The 23,765-nt window shown below is 49.1% G+C and overlaps 1 protein-coding gene across 1 annotated transcript in view; it reads right to left on the bottom strand.

The window, feature by feature from the left end:
- XNDC1N (XRCC1 N-terminal domain containing 1, N-terminal like) overlaps nucleotides 1-23,765 on the bottom strand; it is a 39,807-nt gene that overhangs the window by 947 nt on the left and 15,095 nt on the right. The window contains 16 exon segments of the mRNA XM_059133974.1: nucleotides 273-402; nucleotides 3,062-3,140; nucleotides 3,254-3,381; nucleotides 3,987-4,179; nucleotides 7,763-7,855; nucleotides 8,517-8,679; nucleotides 8,771-8,971; nucleotides 10,722-10,896; nucleotides 11,990-12,154; nucleotides 13,233-13,445; nucleotides 15,220-15,939; nucleotides 18,031-18,052; nucleotides 18,054-18,074; nucleotides 18,997-19,105; nucleotides 19,772-19,899; nucleotides 21,633-21,705. Coding sequence (XP_058989957.1) covers nucleotides 273-402; nucleotides 3,062-3,140; nucleotides 3,254-3,381; nucleotides 3,987-4,179; nucleotides 7,763-7,855; nucleotides 8,517-8,679; nucleotides 8,771-8,971; nucleotides 10,722-10,896; nucleotides 11,990-12,154; nucleotides 13,233-13,445; nucleotides 15,220-15,939; nucleotides 18,031-18,052; nucleotides 18,054-18,074; nucleotides 18,997-19,105; nucleotides 19,772-19,899; nucleotides 21,633-21,705 — 2,613 coding nt within the window.

Genomic DNA, 23,765 nt, shown 5'->3' with positions numbered 1-23,765 from the left:
CCCGTGTCTCTGCTCTACACAGTCCCCCTATCCCTCCAAGATGAGGCTGAAACAAAGGGTGAATGAACGAAAGAGTTAAGTGAGCGAGCCAGTGGGTAGAGTCAATGAGTCAACAAAAACACAGGAATGAAGGATTGAAGTAAATGAGTGGAATAAATATCTGAATGGCTCAGAGTCGTTGAGTAGGAGGGTCACACTACAGGGTGTGAGCCTGGGTGTCTGGTATTTATTCCCATAATGCAATGGGGAAGGCTTAGGGGTGAGCCACTAACCTTTCCGCCGGGTCTCCTCAAACTCCCTCTGGGCTCTCTCTATGTAGCGTTGTACCAGGGCCTTGATGACTCGGAGGCGATAGGATCCTTGCTCTCCTTCCCCAGGCCCTGACCCCGCCTGGGGATTGGCCTGGGATGGGAAGACCAGAGGGTGAGAGAGACTCTACCCCTGCTCCCAGCCATTCTATAATCACTGTGCCCTCCCCCAGATGATAAAGGTTGGAGGCCAAGTCTGCAGACCTTTCTGTCCCTTGAGGCCACATAGCTAGATACTGGTGCAGTCCTGGAAGGCAGAAGGAAGCAGAAGCTGAGCAAAGGCTGAGTATAAGAGAGCTGGTGTAGGGGGGTGGGGGTGGGGGAGGTGCAGAAGCAGGTGGGGGGCAGAGACAAAAATGCTGAGTCAGGAATAGTTGAGTTCTCTCTCCTACCACCAACCCTACCTTGGTTTTCTTTTCTTTTCTTTCCTTTTTAAAAAAAAAGATTTTATTTATTTATTTGATAGACAGAGATCACAAGTAGGCAGAGAGGCAGACAGAGAGAGAGGAGAGAGGAGGAAGCAGGCTGGCTCCATGTGGGGCTCCATCCCAGGACCCTGGGGTCATGACCTGAGCTGAAGGCAGAGGTTTTAATCCACTGAGCCACCCAGGTGCCCCCTTACCTTGGTTTTCTTGAGTTAGTTCAGGTTAACCCTTCCCTTCAAATGCTGGGGAGGGGGAAACTAGGGGATGTGGGGAGGCGTCTGCATGGAAATTATCATGCAAGTTGGAATGATTGGTTTGGGGTTCAGGTATAGGCCCCACAACAGCACTAAGAAGGCAAGCAGGACATGTGGATGGGGCAGACAGTGGAGAGAGAACAGAGGTTTAGCAGGCAAAGTGCTAGACTGGGAAGATACAGTCCCAAATCCCAGCTCAGTCACTTAGCGGCTTGGCGCCCCAGGCAAGTTACTCAATTTGTTTAGGCCTGAGGGTCTCCAAATTTAAGACAGAAATAGTAGTAATGCCTACTTCCTCTGTCAGTACTTCCCTGGCAGAGTAGGGGCTCTGTAAATGCTTAGGAAATAATTATTTTTATCTAGTTTTATCTTCTAAGTATGTTATAGTTAGCATATTTACTCATAAAAAAAGCAAAGAATTTTCTTAAATATTCTCAGGGGAAAGATGGGGTTGGCGAAGCTGGGGCAGGCAGAGTATGAAAGAGGATGTTGGGCCTTTTATAGCTACAGAATATATAAAGCATTTTCCTTGTATGAAATAAGGAATAAGAACTTAGGGAGGCCATTTCCTGAGGATGCAGGACAGGTGGGAAGGGACATCGGATTGGATCACCAAAGAAGAGGCCATCGAGGTGGGGGCAGCTGGGAGAGGGGAGGGACTGCAGTGGGGGAGATCCCAGCCGGCTAGTGTGGGGGATCCGGCAGGACGCAGTGGCCCTGCGCATCCAGGACTGGACACAGGCCCAGAGAATTGGGAACAACCCCTGGTGTGCCTCATTCCAGAGTGGAGCAGCCCTGACAGATGGTCTGCGAATAGGCACCTGGCAGCCTGGACAGGAGCAGGAAGTGACCAGGGAAAAGAGTGATAATTCCAGAATCTGGAGTCAGAGGGTCCTTTAGGGTGAAGGAAGTGTCCACACGGGATGGCCCGGAGCCGGGGAGTGCTGGGAACTGGGAACCCAGACCGTTTACTTTCCTGTAAGCGTCCTGTTTTCCCATGCTGAGCACATGCGGTTTCTCCACTGTGTCTGCCCACCAACCTCCTGCTTGCCCTTCAGGGTTCCGTTCTGCTCTAAAGGGCTTTGGAAAGCTCCCTGGCTCCTGAGTCTGGATCTGGGGCCTGTCCTCTGGGCTCCAGATGTGCCCCGTGCTGCTCTCTGTCACGTACTTGCTGTCATATGCATTCACCACCAGTTTCCTTCTGCTACGCTAGACTGGCAGCACCTGGAGGGACGACCGTCACACAGATCTTTATTTCCCGTAGAGGTGTTGGTGTTCGTTCAACAAACTGTGGACCATTCAGGGGATCAAGGGACTTCAGAGCTCCAGAGTTGGCCTATGGCCCCCACAGAGCTGGCCTGGAGTCCCTGGCTTAGAGACATCCTTGGGTAACACATTTTAAAGGAAACAGGAACCCCTACAGACCCGGCCTTAATGCTGGTCTGAAACAGAATGGGGCTCCCAGGCCAAGCCCGGGTCAGGGAACACGTAACAAGAGTTAAGGGAGCCCCTTGGAGGCTCGGCCTCCTCTTTCAGACCTCTATCATCCATTTAATTTCCCAGTTTGTGGAGTACTTTGCCTTGGTTTCTTAACATTTTTTGTTTTAATGTTCAACTACATCTTGGCTCAGTTTAGGGCAAAGAGGTTTGTCTGAAGTTTGGACCTTTTTTTTTGATGGCAAAAAGATTGTGTAGTAATAGTAATAAAAATATAATACTGAAAAGGATTGCTTGGGGGAGTAGGGTTTTCCTGATCCTTCTGTGGCTCAGCAGGGACTCTAGTGGCTTCTTAAGGCTGCTGGACAGGTCTGAGACAAATCGGGTGCCCGTGGCATGGGAGCAGGGCTGTATGGACTTTTGTTGAAGCTGGGTAACCTGCAGTTGGAAATCTAGGAACGGTCAGAGCCAGGAACAGGGAAAGGCAGCCAGGTATGAGAGGAGGACATGGGAAATGGCTTTGTGGGGAAAATACCAGAAAGACAGACAAGGAGTGTGCAGATAACCAGGCGGTGTAGACTATACAGGTGACGGCCCAGCCTGAAGAAGACCAATGACAAACAGAGGAGGTACTCACAAAGGTGGGGATTGGCGGATAGTCTGGCTTCTTGGTTTGATGGCAGGAGCAGCAACAGCAGATGAAGTGGAAAATTCTCCTGAGACATTCAGAGGGGCCAGAAAGCAGTCAGTCAGGGGATGGGGTCAAGGCAGCTAGGTGGGGGTTTCTAGATGCTTGGGAGGCGGGGAGTGAGAGTGCTGCGGGCATCACCTGAGAAGGTAGAAGAGGGCCTTGGGGGAGGGCAGGATGTTGAAGGGCACAGGTAGCGTCAGGCCTTCTCGGAAGTAGGACAGGTAGAGCTTGGAGCGAGCAAACTTCCATTCCACATCTGCGTCATCCTGGTGCCAGGAGACAGGGGCTCTGCAAGGCCACTTTGGTACCCGGCCCTCCTGCTCACCCCGTCTGTCTCAAGCTCTCCTGGTTTCCATGCCTCTTTAGCAGTGTGCCCACTGCTGTCTTCCCATTCCCATCTATCATCCGCATTCCCCTGCCTGGCTCCCCCTTCCCTCTCTTCCTCCCCACTGTCTTTCATCCTCTGACATCCAATTCCTGCCTATGCTCTCCAGCCTACCTACCTACCTACCCTCTGCTCTCCAGCCTACCTACCTACCCTAGCCTATGCTCTCCAGCCTACCTACCTACCCTAGCCCGTCCATCTTCTCTCTCCCTTCTCATGTTCCCACCTACTTTTCCACAATGCACCCTTCCTCCAAACGGTGAAGGGGAAAGAGCACCAGACTTGGGTCTGGAGAAACAAATAGCATCCCTAAGACCTTCATTTTAGAGATGAAGAAAATGAGGCCTAGAAAGGAACTCCTGCCCCAAACCACAAAACAAGACAAGAGTAGAGGCCAAGCAGGAGCCCAAGTGTCGGGACTTCTTGCCTTCTTTTCCTCTCTGTTCCTGGGTCCCTTCTCCCTGGCCTCAACTGGCCTCTGCTCACCTCAATCTTCTGGAAGGAGTTGGTAATCATGGCAATGAGCATGTTCAGCAGCACAATGACCATGACGATGGTAAAGATGCCATAGAGGGCCCGGCCCACGAATTCAGGCACCAGAAACTGAGGCATGTCGACGACGCTGTGCTCCTCCATGCCGAACATGGTCCAGAACAGAAACTGGAATGTCTCGTTGAAACTGGCACATGCGGCCGAGCAAAGGATAGGATGTGAGGGCAGGAGGAGAGCCTGAGTGCCAGCGAGAAACACTCCTCCTCCCCCTCCAGGACCCAGCCAAGGGTGTTCTGCCACACTGGCCCATACTGACTCTTGTCATTTCTGAGTTTACACTCATTCTTTCAGTAAACCAATATTTACTGAGCATATAGTAGTGCCAAAAGTGCTAAGGATGCAGCCATGAGAGAGTAGGGGCATAAAGACCAGTTAAGAAATTTGTGGTTAGGGTGCCTGGGTGGCTCATTTGGCTGGGCGTCTGACTATTGATTTCAGCTTAGGTCATGGTATCAGAATCGTGGGATCGAGCTTCATGTAGGGCTCCGTGCCGAGCATGGAGCTTCCTTGGGATTCTCTCTCTCCCACTCTCTCTGCACCACCCCCTCAGGCTTGTGCATGCTGTTTCTTTCTTAGAAAAAAAGAAGGCAGGAAGGAAGGCAGGCAGGAAGGAAGGAAAGAAAGGGAAAGGAAGGAAAGAAACTTGTCATGGTCTGGGTGAGAGGGGATGGTAGTTTGGACCACAGCAGTAGCAATTCCAGTGCCACCTCTTCCAGGAAGCCCTTCTGAGCTCTCTTCTCTACCCCCAGTCAAATGTGCGTGTCTGCTAGTCGCTCAGACCCTACAACATTCTCCCTCTTCTCAAATTTATTTGTGAATCTGTCTTACTCCCTCTACCTCAGCCCCAGTTCAGGCCTCAATTACTGCTGCTGCCTCTGCGGCTGGTCTCTGGCTTCATTTTCTTATTATTCCATCCTCCACTTGGCATCCAAGGTGTTCTTTCCAACTGCTGATCAGACGTATTGTACTTCTGCTCGTCAAACCTTAAACACTCCTAATTGCTTTCGGGCTAGATGCCTCCCATACAACCTCTCTGAGATGGTTAGCAGAAATGTCTTTGGCTTAATTAGGTGCCACCCATGAGTGAACAGCCCAGGAGAGGTGGCCTGTGACATTGTGGAGTGAGTGGTATCACCACGAAGCAGGCTGGGATGGTTTGTTGCTGCCCCTGGTGGTGATATTCATGGTTTAAACTGTGTAAGCTCAGTTCCTTTAAGCTAGCATCCCAAAGGTGGGATGTGAACAATGGTTCTTAGTAAGAGGAATGGTCTGAACAAAGCCTCCATTTACGCTGGAACTAATGACAAAGTCTTGACCAATATCCACAGGCCCCAGAGTGGCTCCTTCAGCATCATCAATAAAACCATCCATAGTTGCACTCATGAAGAATTTATAATAGCACCTTTGCTTGAAAGGCCACTGGGAGCAAACTGGCCAGCCTGAGAAAACCCACGCTTCTCAGGAGGACGTTCGTGAGCTTGATGACCTGGCCCCTCTACCCTCTCCAGCTTCCTCTCTCAGAATTCCCTCCACATGCCAACCGTGGAAGACATCTTGTGATTCTCCAACCATATGTCCCCGCTTTGGTGCATGTTCCCTTTCTGCCCAGGATACCCTGCACCTTCTCTGAACCCCATAATCCTAAGAGATGGAGTCCAGATACTCCCCTCTCTATGAAATCCTTCCTGATTACCTAAGGCAGAAGAAGGAGCTTTCCCCTCTGGGTATCCTCAACATAAGCCTTCCTTCCTCACAGCAGTTAGTGCCCTGGATCAAGCTTATTTATGGACACTGGTGATCTTCTTTATGAGACTGAGACTGGTTCACTTCCTCTGTCTCAGCTTCCAGTGCCAGGGACAGGACTTCCTACAAAGAAGGTATCCGTAAATGGGTGTGAACTCAACAACAATAATGAAAAGCCCACCACAACTGAATGACAAGGTGAATGGACACAAAATGTGGGCAAATGAATGAATAGACATTGAATGAGTGAATAAACAAATACAAGAATTATTGGCCATATTTGGCAAGAACTAAGTATCAAGAAGAGTAATGAACTGTAATGGATTCTTATAGTTAAAAAAAGTCTTTGCATCTTCAGTGATTTTCAGAAAAGAAGAGAGCACTTCTTTATAGAAGGATGCCACAGATAGAACAGCAGTAGAAGATCACCGGGATTCATGTATGGATGTTAAAGCCACAGAGTCAGAGATCCAAGGGAACAGGTTGGTCACACGGTCTCCACATATCTTTTCATTGCTAAATGAGCATCCTTAGCAACTTAACAGTGAAGAGGTTTGCTAGACCAGTAGACCCGACAGTGGGCTACACTGGCATCTTCTGTCTCCCAATGGGATGCAATGGAAAACCCACATCAGTGCCTAGGTGTGTTCTTGCCAAAATTGCTTAACTTGAATCTTCCCACGAGGAACTAGTCTGATAAATTCTGACTATGGGCCACTCTCTGCGATAGACCTTGATCCATACTCTTCAAAAAAGGTTCATTTGTTATGAAAGACAAAGAAAAGATAGAGGCCGTGTTGCAGATTAAAGGAGACTAAAGAGATAGGACAACAAAATGGAACACATGGCCCCAGATTGGATCTCAGATTTTTAAAAAGCTAGAAAGATTTTTTTTTGGTGGGGAGCGGGGCACCTGGGGAAGTTGGAATAAGAACTACACAGTAAATAATAATTTAGGATCAGTATCAAATTATTTATTTCTTTTTTTTTTTTAAGTAAGTTCTATACCCAGTGTGGGGTTTGAACTCATGAAGCTGGGAGCAAGAGTCCCATGCTCTATTGAATGAGCCAGCCAGGTACCCCTTCGTATTAAATTTTTAAAGTGTGGGGACATAGGGTTGGCTCAGTCAATAAAGCATGGGATTCCTGATCTCAGGTTCAAGCCCCACGTGGGGTGTAGAACCTACTTTAAAAAAAGAAGAAGAAGAAGAAGGAGGAGGAGGAGGAGGAGGAGGAGAAGGAGAAGGAGAAGAAGAAGAAGAAAGAAAGAAAAGAAAAGAAAAAATAGATTAAAAGATTTAAGATTTTATTTATTTGAGAGAGAGAGAGAGAGAGAGAGAGAGAGCAAGAGCAGGGGAGGGGCAGAGGGAGATGGAGAAGTGGACTCTCCACTGAGCAGGGACCCTCCACCACACACACACTCACACACACACACGTTCTATCCCATGACCCTTAGATCATGACCTGAGCCAAAAGCAGATGCTGAGATGACTAAACCACCCAGGTGCCCCAAAATAAATATAAATAAATGTTTTGAGTGTGATCATGGTCTTATGGTTATGTCTTAGGAGATCTGAAATATTTGGGGGAATGTTTGCAACTTTTAAACGTTTCAAGGAAAAAAAAAAAGAATAAGGAGAGCAATTGATGGAGCAAAATGTGGCAAAACATCAGTTGCTGGAGCTGGGTGCAGGGTGTCTGGGTGTCCACTGTGCTTTAACTGGTTCCGTAGGATTGACATTTTTCGAAATGATAAGTTTGGGAAGAAAGTGAGTGAGTAAATGAATGAGTTAGCAAACAAATGAATGAGTGTGATTCAGTGAGACAGAGAATTAATTATTGCCCCAACAAGAGATTAATTATAAGAGAATAGAAGAGGAAGGAGAGGAAGGCAGAGGTGATCACTAAGCCCCAGGTGGTTGTGTTCCCAACCCCCACCTGCCCATCCTGTCTCTGCCCCAGCGTACTTGCCCAGCCGTTCTGTCTCCTGGTAGGGCACATAGATGTTGTTGAGACCACAGAGAAAGGCCGTCAGGATGATCATGAGGATGAACATGAACCTGACAGGGGAGGGGATGGGGACAGGTCAGAGAAAGTCTCCACCTTGGGAAAAGTCAGGTTCTGGGAAGAGGGATTGGGCGATATCCTCTCAGACTCAGTATCTCTTGACAAATATTCCATTTGGTGACTACTAAGAATAGAGAAATTAGGGATGGGAAAGGAGAAGTCATTTAAAATGGTGCCGGGGGCGCCTGGGTGGCTCAGTTGGTTGAGGATCTGGCTCTTGATTTTGGCTCAGGTCATGATCTCAGGGTCCTGGGATCAAGCCCCTTGTTAGGCTCTGTGCTCAGTGGGAAGTATGCCTAAGGAGACTGTCCCTCTCTTCCTCTCCCTCTGCCTGCCTCCCCGCACTCACACTCTCTCTAAAATAAATGAATAAATCTCTAAAATAAATAAATAAAGCAAAATGGTGCCGAAGCAGGAGCTCTTCCTTTAGAATGAAGGGTAATGAGTTGAAGCAATGAGATCAGGGGATGGGCCAGTCTCCCAGGCAGGGGCTGAGATGTGGATCAAGGATGAGTGAGTCAGAGTCCTACTGGACAGGATTTACCATCAGCACAGTTAGAGCCACACAGTGTGGGTAGCAGAGGGCTGGGGAGTTTCACAGAGGCCATGGAGTCTATGACAGGGAAGGTTGCTCTGAGCAGGGACCGTACACACCGGATCATGTCGTCAATCATCTTGCCAATGGAAATCTGCAGAGTGCCCAGGGACTCGTGAGCCGGCAGAATGTAGGCCAGGCGGGTGAAGCTGAGCATGCTGGTGACAGCAAACAGCACCTCCGCCAAGAACTGGGGGTCCTCTGTGTGCCACTCACTTCTCTCTGTGCAGGGTGGAGTGCGGGCTGAGGCTGAGAGCCAGGGGAGTGAAGGGGCTGGGGGATTCGGGCAGAACCGGGCGGGGGAGAAACTCACCAGCTGTGGTAAAATAGTGGCAGGCAGCCCCATTGGGGGCATCCCGGCAGTGCTTGTGGGCAAGGCCAGCAAGGAGGAGGCGCAGCGCGAAGGCTGCCAGGTACAGAGACAGGATGACCATGTCCAGAAAGTTCCACCAGTCCAGGAGGTAACTGCGCAGGCCCTCAATCCATACCTCCTTGCACTCAAACCACAGGAAACCTGAAGGAGGTGGTAGGGGAAGAGCTAGGTTATGGTGTGGGAGCACATACCATGGCGGGCAGAGATCTAAAATACCACAGGGACAGAGTTGATAAAACATATAAGCATGCAATCTATGGAAGGACAGAGTGCTCCTCTGTGGGGAAAAAAAAAAAAAAAAAGGCTCCTGGGGCACCTGGGTGGCTCAGTGGGCTGAGCCTCAGACTTCTGATTTGGGCTCAGGTCATAATCTCAGGGTCGTGAGATCGAGCCCCATGACAGGCTCTGCGCTGGGCATGGAGACTGCTTAAAGTTCTCTCTCTCCCTCTCCTTCTGCCCCTCCCCACCTCACTTGTGTGCTCTCTCTCTCTCTCAAAAACAGAAACAAACAAGTAAAGCCTTCTGGCTGAGGCCGACTCCCCTGGGGTGCGGCCTGCACTGATGATTCCAGGCAGCTGATAGGCATAAAAAACTAACCCCTGGGAGAGGCTGATACTGGCCAGGAATGATTTAAATCTGTTTCTCCCTGCCTGCCACCAAATAAATACTGGACAAATATTTTGAGAGTATTGATTTGAAGGGGCTCCAAATTATCTGCCTGCTCTGAGTGCCAGATCTGGGGATGGGGTATCACAGGAGCTGGACCCCATTAGCCAAGTAATCCTGCTGCTTTGTACCCTTCTCTATTCCCTAGAGACAAGCGTGTGCGGTTTCCGTCTGCCTAGAAGGGACTGTTTGATATGGCCCAGGTTGAATACTACCTCCTCTTCAAAGCTTTCCCTATGCAGGTGGGGTGAGTTCCCCCTGCCCTCAGCTCTCACAGCGTCCTTCAGATCTCCGTGGTGCCATCAGCCACCGGGCGCTGTGGGATATCTCTTTCTGAATCGGTCTCCCCTCACCTCTTCTGAACTTTGAACCGCTTAATATCAGGGACCGTGTCTGATTCATCTGCTTGTCCACAGAGCCCAGCGCAAGGCCTAGGAGTCACCATGAAGCCAACGTTCTTAAGCTCCTATCATGCACCAGTGGGGTCCGGAGGTGAGTAAGACAAATACAGTCCTTGGCCTCCCAGGATGCTATCAAGGGAGACAGGCAAGTTGCCCAGTGGTGACAGTCCAGTGTGGTAAGTGCTCAGATCAAGGAGTAGGGGAATAGAGAGGCTGTTTTGGGAGTGTTTAGGAATGGATCCTTACCCTGATTTGGGGGCCAGGATGGCTGGCAAGCGTACCCTGTGGCCAGATACACTCATCCCCACGTCTCTCCCATAGATGAAGCATTGGGCCCAGCCAAGTTCCAGCTGTCAGAGCCCCTGCTCAGACCTCCACTTGGCTCCCCCTAACTATGCTGTCCCAAGGATAATACCATTCAGGGATTTAATAAGCTGTATGATGTAGGCATCTCAGTTTGGTGTGGGAGCTCTTCTGTTCCATGGCTTTTAGGACTAGGTCACCTACTGGTGTACTGGCAGGCTACTGTGACACCAGGGTACCCTCCCACCTGACACTATGGACTCATGTCTTATTTGTGAGAGGACAGGAACATCCAGAGTGGGGCAAGTATGGTGCCCTTGCTCAGGGAGTCTTATCACAGGGCTAGATCCCCTAACTAGGGGTGAACAGAAAAGGTCCCTTCGTGTGAGAGAGCCCAGAGGAGTTTGATTATATGTTCATCTACAAGGAGAGCCCCCCCACCCAACTGGCGTACTTATTTTGAAAAACAGAGAGGAAGCTCATCGGGGGACTGCTACAAATGAAAGCCCTCACCCATGTACCTGTGACCCAAACCATGTGTAGGGAGGTCTCCCAGACGCTCTGGCTGCGGCCGCGGAAGGTACTCAGTTGTGTCTCCATGGCCAAGGACTCGCCCAACAGGAAAAGGAGGAACCACAGGTAGGAGGCGGAATGCAGCAGGAACTTCAGCACTGGGATCTTCAGTAGGCGGCCCAGCTTGGGGGCAAGGAGGGAAAGCATGGCTCGTCTTGGAGGTCTGTCCTATCTCCCTGCTTCCTGGGAGCTTCCAGACTCCTCCTTTCACTCATGTACATATTTAGGTATTTACTGAGCACGTACTACATTTCATATCTATTTCCTTCACAACTGAATGAGTATAAGTCTCCATCAGTACTCCATTAGTACTCCATGAGTACTAGTCTCCATTTTTTCAACTAAGAAACTGAAGATCATAGAGTCGAAGGAACTTCCCCTTGGAGGTCCCACAAACTCCTTGAGTTCAGGCTCAACTGAGTTAAAAAATAAATTCATCAACTTCTATCCCAAACTTGGTCATTTTCCTCCTCCTGTGTCCTCATTTTAGACAAGGGCCACCTCCTCAGTTCCTGCCCTCCCCCTCCCCCACCCCATCCTCATGCTTCTAGTAGAGCAAGCTTTCTCAAACACACAGCTAATAGGATAGCTCCCTTCCTTAAAACCCTACAATGGCTTCCATCACTGCTCATAAGGCTCTGCTAGATCTGGCCCCTGCCTGCTTCCCACCACTTGCTATTTCTACTTATGCTTTAGCAATGCAAGCATTCTTACAGTTTCACTCATCCTTGATGTTCTCCCCCAACCGCCCCCACCCTACCCTGGCCCTTCCAAAATGCTGCTCCCGCTTCCCTGGAGAACCACTCTTCTTGTTCCTCACCCAGCTAACCTTGCTCACTCTTCGTTAAATCCCCAGGGCCGGGCCTGACACCCGGCTCACAGCAGGGTTTCAAGGAGATACTTGTTGAGATGAAGGAATAAAAACGTCTAGGTCCGTAAAGGCTCTCAAAGAATTTGTAGGCTGGGGTGGGGGTCTCTTTAGGAGAGCACAGGGTTTATATAAAGAAAGATCAGGCTTTGGAGGCAAAGAGACCTCAGTTTAAATCCTGACTGTGCTGTTTTGTATGTCCCCTGGACAAAAAGAGCACTTCTGTTCTCCATGCCTCCTCTATAAATCAGCGTCAGACCGACTTCCCAGCACCCCTTCAGGGGACTCAATGGGGACATTAGCAAAAGGCTCAAGAAGTGGCAGTTATCATTAATTTATTCTTGGTACCCGGGACTTGGGCGCCAGCCAGTAGCCAAGGCAGAGGAAGGGCATGGTGAGGAAGATGAGGAAGGCGACAAAGAGCTTCCAGATGGTGGTGCTTCCACGCCAGCCAGCCAGGTTCCCACACCAGATGGAGGACAGGACTTGCTGGCAGATGGGGTGTGCTACAAACTAAGCAGAGATGGCGGCGCGTGAGCAGAGTGGGTGTTACCAGGAAGGGAAGGAAGGGGAGCCAACTGGGGCCGTAGTCCTTCTTTGCCTGCCAAAGATTGAGCCCTATTTCTTTTCTTCTCAGGCCAGCCAGCTCAGAAGAGAGGCATCTCCTTTGCTCTGTGACCTTGGGCAGACCCCAGACCCCACCCCTCTTTGGGCCTTAGTTCTTAGTCTATGAAGGAGAAGCTGAACTCAAAGATTTTTCTGGACTCTCCGGATCCCACATTCTTTTTTTCTTTCCCTCCCTCCCTCCCTCTGTTTCTTTCTTTCTTATAATCTCTGTACCTAATATTGGGGCTCAAATTCACAACCCAGAGATCAAGAGTCCAGTGCTCTACTGGCTGAGCCAGCCAGGCATCCCCAGATCCCACGTTCTTGAATTTAAGGCAGCAATGGGTAGAACTAGGTTCTCAAGTCCCAGAACCCTCAGGGGTTCCTGTCCTGTTAGAGATGTGGGGCACCAGTCTTGAGGAGGGGAGGTGCAGGGAAAGTAGGGTTTGGTGTCCTGGAGGGCAGGGCCAGGGAAGCCATTATGAAGGAAGATTTTTGGGTAACCTCCTGGTGGGATTGGATACCTGAGGGAGGGGAGGCTAGAAAGGAGCATGTCTTTAGCTCACAGGGACAGGCAACTAAGGAGGTGGGGAATAATGGAATCACTTGGTATCTAAGCCCTCGGAGATCTAATCTAATCTTGCTGAATAGAGAGATACTGAAGTCTAACAACAGAAGACGACTAGACAAAACTTACACCACAGGTCAGAGGCAGAGCTGAGTAAAACTCAGATGTCTGGGCTGAAGGTAGGGTCCTGGTGGGTTGTGTGACTTCCAAGGGCTGGGTAGAGGTTAGGGGCTTTAGACTAAAGGTAAGAAGGGAGGTGAGGAGACCCACAGGGCCAAGAGCCTAGACAGAAGGGTGCTTGGGATCAGAGTCTAGGAAGTCAGGGAGAGGACTTACTTGTGCTGCCCAGGGAGACACCTAGCCGTGGCCAGGCAGGGCTGGGGGTAGGGTAGGGGAAGTGGGTAGGGCCCAGCTGACCCGCTTCTGGTTGTAGTTGATGGCCAGTCGCAGCCTTGCCAGGTTGGGGATGCCTTCCTCAAAGGCCTGGCCCAGGCCCTCAGCCTCAGGTTCAGTCTCGTTGTCCTCATCCTGGTCATTGAGCACTGCAGTGACCTCGCTCTGGTTCCGGCACATACCCAGCAGTTCAAAGCCATAGTCCTGGCTCAGCGACTCCAGGGCAATGTACTCGGGCTGCAGAGGAGCAGGTACACGTGGACCCTGGCCGACCCAGTCCCAGTAAGCCAGCCCCACTTTCCCGACAGTAGGCCTGGGCCTGCTCCGTCCTGCTGCGGGCTGGCACTTCCCCACATCTGGTGCTCCCCTGAGTCATCTGTTCCTTTTTTCTCTGCCACTCTACCCCTTGTCCTTGCTATGAGGTGCCTCTTGTGTCATCTTTGCTTCTCTGGTGCTCCCGCTGCCTCATCACTGAGTCATTATGGCCCAAACCCTCTGCTGCCTTTGCCTGTCCCTTGTACCTCCCCCTTCTAGTCCCTGTTTCCTGTCCCACTTCCCGTCCTGTTCTGCAGGCCTCCCTTGGGTTCATTTTGTTCATTTTTCTGAGCACCGACCTTACATGAGAAGCTGACCATTTTAGCAGCAGACCCGGGTAGGGCAGCTTTTGCCTCCACTTTACTCATCCTACCCTTGGTTTGACTCAGGGCCACAATCCCAGGGTGAATCCAGGACAGAATTGCAGAAGGCGAGGCCCGAGCCCAGCGCTGTCCCCAAGTGGTGTCGCATGGGGTAAGGGGCTGGAGAGTGGGGATGACAGTCTCTGCTGCCTCCTTCCGTGGGGCTGCTGTGAGCATAGAGGGCAAGTCCTTCGGAAGAACCCCTCTTTTCTACTTGTGAAGTGGGGGCTCTGAGTCCTCCACAGCTCTGATGAAGCCGTGCTCTCTCCCTGGCTCCGCTGGCATGGACCCCCATCCTGCCTTCGGCCTCTCTTCCAATAGCGTTGTCTGTTTCCCCACCTAATGAATGGTGATCTTGAGAATGGGGACCACGTCTGCCTGGCACATAGGGGATGTCAGTGGGTGGGTGAAGGACGGAATGGCGTCCTGGTATTTGGGGTCCTGACAAGTCCCTACCACTGGACCTCCCCGTTTCCCCTTCATGTTCTCTGTCCTGCACAGGCCCCTGCACTCACGGCCATGTCTACTTTTTCCTATCCAACAGCCTTTGCTTACACTGCACCCCTACTGCAAATATCCTCCTGACCCCTCTTCACTTGTATTTAAACCCCCTGGCTGTGCAGCCAGCTTCATTCTGCTTCTTCTGAGGAGTCTGCCCTGAGCACAACAGCTGTAGCCTCCTGACCTCTCTTTTCTGGTTCTTGCAAGCCATATAGCATTCTGCACAGAGGCACGAAGTGAAGCTGGGCATCCTAGGAGTGACCTTCCCTGCTTGGGATTGCAAACCTGGGGGCTCAGCACACAGTACTCAAACCTCCTGTGGGACCTCGCAGGTTTTTAGAAAGGACGGGTTCCACTGAAGGTCATTTCTGTCTCGCTGCTTTTCTGTGTTCTCCCTTCTCCCTTAGACCCAGGGCATCCCTTGGCTGGGGTTTGTACTGCCCACGTAAAACTAAGTGGCCCTAGAGTGATGGCTCTCTGCCATTAGAATGAGATCCCCCTTCAGGGTAGGATTCTGTAACTCCCCATCAAAGTGGAGGGTTATGCAGGTCCTGATCTCAGGGTCTTGGGATTGAGCCGCACACGGGCCCCCTGCTCAGTGGGGAATTCTGCTTCTCCCTCTCCCTTGATCCTCCTCCCCGCTTGTGCTCTGTCTCAAATAAATAAAATCTTTTTAAAAAACAACAACAACAACAAAATGGAGGGTTACTAAGAACAGAACAAGGCCTCATCATCTTTGTTGTTTTCCATTCCCCAGAACCCCCACCACACCCTGCCTGTGTGAAAGGACAGATATGAGGGACCAAGGGCAGGAAGGAGTATGAGAAGCCGACCTTAAACTCGGGTTCCTTGCGTGCAAGACGTTTGAGCTCCCGGCTGAGCTGGAAGGCAGCCAGCATGGCGTCCTCACTGGCCAGCGAGAGGTGGGCCCTGCTGGCCATGCCGCGGTAGGTGTTGATGCGGGACAGGGAGAACTTCAGCAAGTCATAGCGGCGGGCGTTGCTGCACTCAAGGCAGGCGCAGGAGACCGGGTGGGGCCGGGCAATGGTGTGGCCCTGCTCCATGAGCAGCTGGGCGATCTCATACAAGTCCTTCTGGCAGGCCAGGGTGAGGGGAGTGACACCAGGGGCAAAGCGCGAGCCATCGATTGATGAGTCAAAGAAGGCCAGTGAGAAGGACCTAGTGTCCACTTTGGGGCCCTTCTCCTGTTCCAGCCGAGCCAGCAGGCGCCGCACTGCGGCCGGCTGGTTTGTGTCCACTGCCACCAGCAGGGCCTCGTGGATCTGCCGGAAGTCAAACTTGACATTGGCCAACAGCACATCAGTGATGGCCTCGTGGCCCAGCCGGATGGCCAGATTGAGAGCTTCCCTCCAGGAGCGGTCCTCAGCCTCCTCCACGTTCCTCAGGGGCCCACCTGGCCCGCTGCCTGATGCTTCGACCCCCGACTCCAGCAAGTGCTGCACTAGGCCCAGGTGCCCCTCCTGGATGGCAGCCAGGAGTGGAGGTGGGAACTTCAGCTTCTTGTTCACGATCTCCGTCCAGGTGGGCTGTGGCTGGATGAAGGAGGGAGAAGGTGGGACCCCTGTGTGGGACCCGCCCATCTCCAACCTCCTTTGCTTTGGGGCCTCCTTGCCCTTCCACCTTTCAGCCCTCAGCCTAGACACCATACTATTTTGCTTTTGCCCAAACACATACGAACATGTTGAAGTACACTTAATGTAGTATATATGCTACATTTCTGAGCACTTCCCAAGTACAGCAACTCACTCATTACATTAACCCTGTGAGGTAGGAGCGATCATGCCCCCTTCAACAGGAGAGGAAACTGAGGTACAGATATGCTAAGCCACTTACATGAGATGGGGACCCAAGCAGTCTGGCTGAGGAGCCGGTGTTCTTAACTCCCCTTTATGCTCCTTTGCAACTCAAATAGGAATTACTATTACTAGTTTTGGATTTTTGGAATCTTTACTAATTCACAACACCCAAAATGTGGAATATAATAATGTAAAAAAATAAATCCATTTTTTTTCTTTTAAGAAGGAAAAACAACAATGCTACCTCCTTTAGCTATGTAATACTCTGAAATTAATTTCTTTTTTTTTTTTTTTTTTTAAAGATTTATTTATTTATTTATTTGACAGAGAGAGATTACAAGTAGGTAGAAAGGCAGGCAGAGAGAGAGAGGGAAGCAGGCTCCCTGCTGAGCAGAGAGCCCGATATGGGACTCGATCCCAGGACCCTGAGATCATGACCCGAGCTGAAGGCAGCGGCTCAACCCACTGAGCCACCCAGGCGCCCCTGAAATTAATTTCTACATCAAATATACATCCTATACTCTGGTATATATGGTTTCTCTAATGTAATCATCTTACATAACAACAATATAAATGTTCCCCAAAAGATTACATCTGTGTAGGGGATAAATTTCATTTCCGTATTTTCTAGGAATCAGTCACTTTGGAAACACCCTTTCATACCATAATAATAGCTTCTTGTATAGATTTGTTACGTTGTTAATAAATACCCCTTTTACTGAAATACTGGTATTTAGAAAATGGGTCTTAGTTGAAAAAAGCATCATTTTCTTTAAAAAAAAGTTGGCCTAAAACTATACAAATTTATTCTTACAGTTCTAGAGGTTAGAACTCAGAAATCAGTATCATTGGGCTAAAAAGTCAAGGTGTTGGCAGGATATGGTAGCCCTAAGGGAGAATCCGATTCCAGCTTCTAGAGCTATGTTCCACACATTCCTTCGTTTATGGCCACCTTCTCCATCTTAAACACCAGCAGCACTGAAGATTACAAACGTTTCCTTAGTCACCATTTTATTGTGTATATTCTTAGGTGAGGAAGGGCCAGGCCTGGGTCTGGCCAGGGGCCCCCTTCCTCCCTACAGCTGCCACCCTCCCAGGAACCCAATACAGTGGGCCCGTGTGGGTACCCTGAGAATGGGTAGGTTAAAGCAGGTGGACAGGGCTGCATAGAGAGTCTAATGCCAGATCTGCCCAGGACCCAGCTCCCATTTTGTTGACTTCATCTCCCAGCTGCTCATCCCTCTGAGAGTCCCAGAGCCTCTGAAAGACAGGTCCAGACATGTCCATGCAGGAGGGTCTTTGACCTGGGCTTTCCCCTCCCCTCAGCTCTGTCCAGGCCTCCTAGCAAATCCTAATGCTCCTCCCCCACCAACCTTCCCTGCCTTTGTCCTCTCCTACTTTGGATGGCACCTGTACCTCAGAGCTGTCTCATCCCTCTCTTGCACCAGCCCTAGCAGGTACAGCAGCCCTAGCAGCCCCCGCCACTACTCTTCTCTCTGGGCCCAGGCTTGGGGCTCCAGGGGCTCTCTTCCACCAATGAGGCAATATCCATCACCTGCATGGCAGCTAGGACATCCTCTCTGCCCTGTGGCTGTATCAATTATGGCCAGAAATGGGAGCAGGATAAGGGAAAGTGGGAGAGCAGGCCTCTTACCGTGAGGAGGTCCATGGCTGCACCCGCCTATGTTGGTAGGGACGGAAGGACTTAACTCCTGCTCTGTCCGCTCCCCTGACTGTGCCCAGCTTCCTTTTTCCTACCTTCGAGTTCAAAACCCCGCCCTGGGCCCTCCCTTTGCCAGGACCAGCTGCTCCCCCTCTGCCCTGTACCCTGGAGACCAGAGGAACTGGTGAGTACCACACAGTGGAAACTTCTGGGAAAGGGGAGAGGACATAGTTGCTCAAGAAAGGTGGGAATAGAACTGAGAATGTCACAGGTGGAACAGACCTTAGAGACCCTCTGGTCCAACTGCCGCATTGTACAGATGGGGATTGGGATTTGCCCGAGATTCCGCAGCCGAGCCTAGACCCATTCCTTAGTCATCAACCCATCTGATGCCTTGAATGGCTCTGCAAGTAGGAGAATGGGGGTTTTCTGTTACTGAGGGTTAATTCTGGGTCCAAGATGAAGAACTTCCTTCAAGTCACGCAGTAACACTGTTACCTGATTGTACCTTGGGAGGGAACCCACACAGGGTACTGGGAGTTAAGGTCATGGGATGCTGGAGGTTAGTCTCATGCTCAAAAATCACTCTTGACTTCCAAGTAAATCACAAGACTTATCTGCTAGGCAGTGCTTTTATTTCACTCAATCTCAGTTTTCCTTCCAGGAAAATGGGCACGAGGATGCACATCACTCACTGAGAGGAAGGCGTTCTGGATTATGTCCCAAAGCCCTAGAGAGATCACCAGTTCTACCCTAGAAGTTCCAGAGGGGAAAAGGATAGGGCTGTCTTGGGAGAACAGGGTGCCATGGTGACAGCAGCCTTGACAACTGGGAGTAAAGAGTAGGCTGGGCCCAAAGGTGCCCTCAAAGAGTCCTGAGGGAATGAGTGCATAGAAGGGGAGAGGACAGCTTGCCCTTATCGGCTCTTCTCAGCTGTCATGAGCTCCACTCCCCAGCGTTTCTCACAGAGGGCAGGGGGACCAAAACCACAGGACCTCATGGCTCACGTCTGAGGAGTCTCCCCACACATGCTGGCATGTTCTTCTACTTCTCCTGCTGAGAAGTACAACTGGCAGAGAGGGCACTGGACCCAGGAAGCGGGTGGTGAGCTCTCTGGGGAGGATGCCCACAGTACTGACTGCGACGAAGATGGTGATGAGGAAGGAGAGGCTGGCTGAGGTGGGGAGATCTCTCCACAGGTGGCAGCGTGCTGGGGAAGAACCTCAACACTGAAGGAGCCTAAGGGGGAGAGAAGGAGGTTAGCAAAGTCGGGCCAGCTCCCAGGCACGATGCCACCCCAGTGTAGCTCTTTCTGTGGGAAATTTGTTCTGGCTGGATATCCTACACCAGACACTGTCTGGTCGTGAATCGGCGAAAATTTATCAAGGGTTTCCTGTAGGCCTTACACTGTGCCGGGAGCTGGGGGGTGGAAACCTAGGCCTCTCCTTCTGGACTGTAGAGTTCAGGTGTAAAGATAAACTATGGCCACAAGTGACTGCGATACAACACAGAACTGAGAAGGGCTAAGTGCAAGGCAATCTGAGAACACCGCTGGTCCAGCTGGGAAAGATGAGCTGACAAGATCAGAGAAGACCTGGTAAACAAGAACCATTTGAACAGGGACTTAGAGAATTGGGACACGGGGGAAAGAGTTGGGAAGGAAATGCTAGGCCCTCTCTGACAGTATTTCCTATTGCTTTGTTTCGTGTTTCCCCTGGGGACAGGGCCTGTGTCCCTTCCTCAGCTCAGCCAGCATAATATAAGCATGTACTCCAAACCGACTTGTATGTAACTGTGCAGAAGACTGGGGTCCAAGCTCGAAATGTTCCCTGGCAGCGTTCCCAGGTCTTCTAGTCCTCCTGCAAGTAGTAGTCCCACAATAAGCCCTGGGCCCCAGCAGCTCACCTGCACAAATGGGGCACAGGGCAGTATCCTGGATCCCACTGCTTTGGGCCTGGCGTCGGTGGTATTCTCTCTGCCCTGCTTTTGCCATCCCCCGCTGCTTGGGCCGTGAGTTCGAGCTGGATAAAGGCCTGTGAGAAAGAACAGTTAAAGACCAGCTATTAGTAAGAGGCTACAAGGGCTGAAGGAGCCTTGAGTTTGGATGGAAGAGTGTGGACTCCTTATGTGGAGCCAGCAGCCCTGGCTGGAGTCCTGGTTTTCCCAATTGATGTATCCAACCTCAGGGAAGTCATTTAACCTTGAACATCTGAGAACAGAAGTTCTATTATTGCTTTCAGGTTTTTAAAATTATTCTTTTATTGGGATATAATGCATATCCAATAAAATTCATCCTATTAAAGTATACTATTCAACAGGTTTAGGATATTCACAAGGTTGTGTAACTACCGTGACTATCTAATTCCAGAACACTTTTATCACCCCAAAAGGAAAACCTAAACCCATTAGTAGTCACTACCCCCACCTCTCTTCCGCCTCAGATCCTCGAAACCACTAATCTACTTTCTGCCTCTATGGACTGACTATTGTCACTTAGCTTGTTTCAAGGTGCAACCATATTGGAGCTTGCATCAGTACTTCATTCTTTTTTCATGGGTGAACAATATTCTGTGGTAGGAATAGACCACATCTTGTTTATCTGATCATCAGCTGATGGACACTTGAACTGTTTAGACTTTCAGTGATCATGAATAATGCTGCTATGAGCCTTTGTCTATATGTTTTTGTGTGAACCCCTATTATCAGTTTTTTTTTTTAAAGATTTTATTTATTTATTTGAGACAGAGAGAGAGAAGTACAAGTGGAGGAGGGGAAAGGCAGAGGGAGAGGGCGAAGCAAGGCTCCCCACTGAGCAGGGAGCCTGACTCAAGGCTCAATCCCAGGACCCTGAGATCATGACCTGAGCCAAAGGCAGATGCTGAACCGACTATCAGTTTTGGGGGTCTATTCCTAGGAATGGAATTATTGCGTCATACAGTAACACTATGTTTAGCTTTTTGATGAACTGCCGGACTGTTTATCAGGGTGATTTTAATATTTTACATTTTCATCAGCAGTGTATGAGAGTTCCAATTTCTCCACATCTTTGCCAACATTTGTTATTGTATTTTTTTTTTTTTAATTTAAATTTAAATTTTTAAAGTAAGATCTACAACCCACATGGGGCTTGAACTCATGACCCAGAGATCAAGAGTTGCGTGCTCTACTGACTAAGCCAGCGAGGTGCCCCTGCTATTATTCTCTTTTTCATTACAGCTATCGTACTGGGTGTGATCACTGTGGTTTTGATGTGCTTTTCTCCGTGGCTAATGATATTAAGCATTCTTTTCATGTGCTTATTGGCCATTCCTATATCTTCTCTGGAGAAAAGTCTATTCAGATCTTTTGTTCATTAAAATTTAGGTTTTCTTTTTATTGTTGAGTTGTAAGCATTCTCTATGTAGTCTAGAAACAAGTCCATTATTAAGTATGATATGCAAATATTTTCTCACATATTATGTGGGTTCTTTTTATTTTCTTGAATGTTCTTTGAAACAGAAAAAGATTTCAAGTTTAATGAAGTCCATGAGATACAATGTACTTATATTCAGATTCTAATTCACCAAACAGCTCCCTCCTTATTTAACTGGCAACAAGCGGACAAGGATATCTTCTCTCTATTTACCCTTTAGGTCCAGACCCTGAGATCAACATACAGACACAAGGGTGCTCTGACCCAACTAAGACACAGTGGGGGAAGAGTGACAGGTGTAGAAGGGCAATAGGTTTGGGGAGGTGATCTGGTCTTTCAGCCTGACCTACTCACCTGCGGGCTTGTACTTTCTGTCTCTTTGTCCTGCCCACATGATTCTCTGAGTTCTGCTCCTCTGGTCTGAGCTCTGTGTTAGAAGTACACATTAAATCTAGCATATTAACAACAACAACAAAAAATATATGATGTTCCTTCTTGTTTTTTTAAGACTTTATTTATTTACTTAAGGGAAGGATAGAGAGCATGAGAAGGAGGAAAGGGGTAGAGGAGAGGGGGGAAGCAGATTCCCCACTGAGCAGGGAGCCCAACATGGGGCTCGATCCCAGGACCCTGGGATCATGACCTGAGCTGAAGTTAGATGAGGAACCAACTGAGCCATCCAGGCGTCCCATGCTTTGCCTTTGAAATATTTATCACAGTCTGAAGTTTTAGACTTACTTGTATGGCATGGAGAAGTCTCTCAGTTAGGGAAAGAGCACTGCTATTTTACTTACTGTGGCATCCCTGACACCTAACATGGAGCCTTGCACATAGAGATGTTCAATAAGTATCTATCAAATGAGTGGCAAAAAACCCCAGCAACAACCATTTGTCTAGCCATTCAGAACTTCCAAAACACTTTATATAGGATTTAAGGCGCTTTCATAGCTCCAGTGCCCTGACTGGGTGACCCCCAAAAGGTTAGTTCCCATTTTCTGTCTCTTAAAATAATAAACTACCTCTGTCCTCATGTGGTAGACAGCTTCTGAAATGACTCCTATTGATTCCTCATCCCACTGAATTTAGGCAGAATCTAACGACTTGCTTTGAATGAACAGAATACGGCAAAAGTGATGGACTGCCACTTCTGTAATCAGGTTCTAGAAGACTGACTTCTTTCTTTTTACTTTTTTTTAAAGCTTATTTATTTTTTAGTAATCTCTATGCCCAACATGAGGCTCGAACTCAAACCCTAAGATTAAGAGTCTCATGCTATTCTGACCAAGACAGCCAGGCGACCCAGACTGACTGACTTCTTGCTAGCACTCTCTCTCTTGCTCTCTAGTTTACGTACTCTGATGAAGCCAGCTTCACTATAAGATGCTCCAGGGAGAGGCTGGTAAAGAAAGTGAGGGAAGCCCCAGTCCAACAGCCCATGAGGAACTGGTTCCTACTAAGCACCTACTAAGCTAGAGAGCAGATCATTTCCAGCGGAACCTTGCCGTGACTGTAGCTTTGGGTCAGATCTGGACCCAGAGGATGCTGGTAAGCCAGGTCCAGATTCTTAACTATGAGAAACTGTGAAATCATAAATATTGTTGCAAGCTACCAAGTTGTGGGGAAATTTGTTTATGCAACCATAGGTGACCAATATACCCTATTTCTGCAATGAGACAACATACTTATTATTTCAGTAATTTATTGTTCTTTAAAATGACAGATAAATTGATTCCTTTAAAAAAATTTTCCCAACGAGGGACGCCTGGGTGGCTCAGTTGGTTGGGCGACTGCCTTCGGCTCAGGTCATGATCCTGGAGTCCCGGGATCGAGTCCCGCATCGGACTCCCAGCTCCATGGGGAGTCTGCTTCTCTCTCTGACCTTCTCCTCATTCATGCTCTCTCTCACTGTCTCTCTCTCAAGTAAATAAATAAAATCTTTAAAAAAAAAAAAAAATTTTTCCCAACGAAACAATGAGTGAAACTAAAGGTTTTCAATGAGAACTCTACGTGTTCTCTCTTTTGTTGTCTAGATCAGATAAAACCAAGAATCGTGGGGTTCAAATTCTGGATTTGTCACTTATTAGCTGTGTGACTCAGAATATTGAAACCTTCTGAACCTCAGATTCTTCTATAAAATGAGTGTAACTGTAACAGTATCTACTTCATAAGTTTGTTATGAACATTAAATAGTTAAGTAATAGTTAAGTTAGTAAAAGTGCCTTAGCAATGTCTGGTGCAAAGTAGGAGCTCTGACGTATTTAATCCTTTTTTCCTTTGTGATAAAACAGTGCTATTCCCTTATTTTATTTCCCCCATTAAGCTCCATACACCACCACCCTGACCTAACCATCCTACCAAAGTGATCACAAAACATTAATACTTCAAGAGGCCAATATACTATGTGGTTTAATTCCTTCACTTTGAAGATGAGGGAATTGAGGCCCAAAGAAATAAGGATTCCTGATTTCGAGGCCAATACTATACAAT

This window comes from Mustela lutreola, chromosome 1 (genome assembly GCF_030435805.1).
Source record: "Mustela lutreola isolate mMusLut2 chromosome 1, mMusLut2.pri, whole genome shotgun sequence".
Classification (NCBI taxonomy): Eukaryota; Metazoa; Chordata; class Mammalia; order Carnivora; family Mustelidae; genus Mustela; species Mustela lutreola.
Note: the sequence above shows the minus strand (reverse complement) of the source record. Positions and strands in the feature narration are given on the sequence as shown.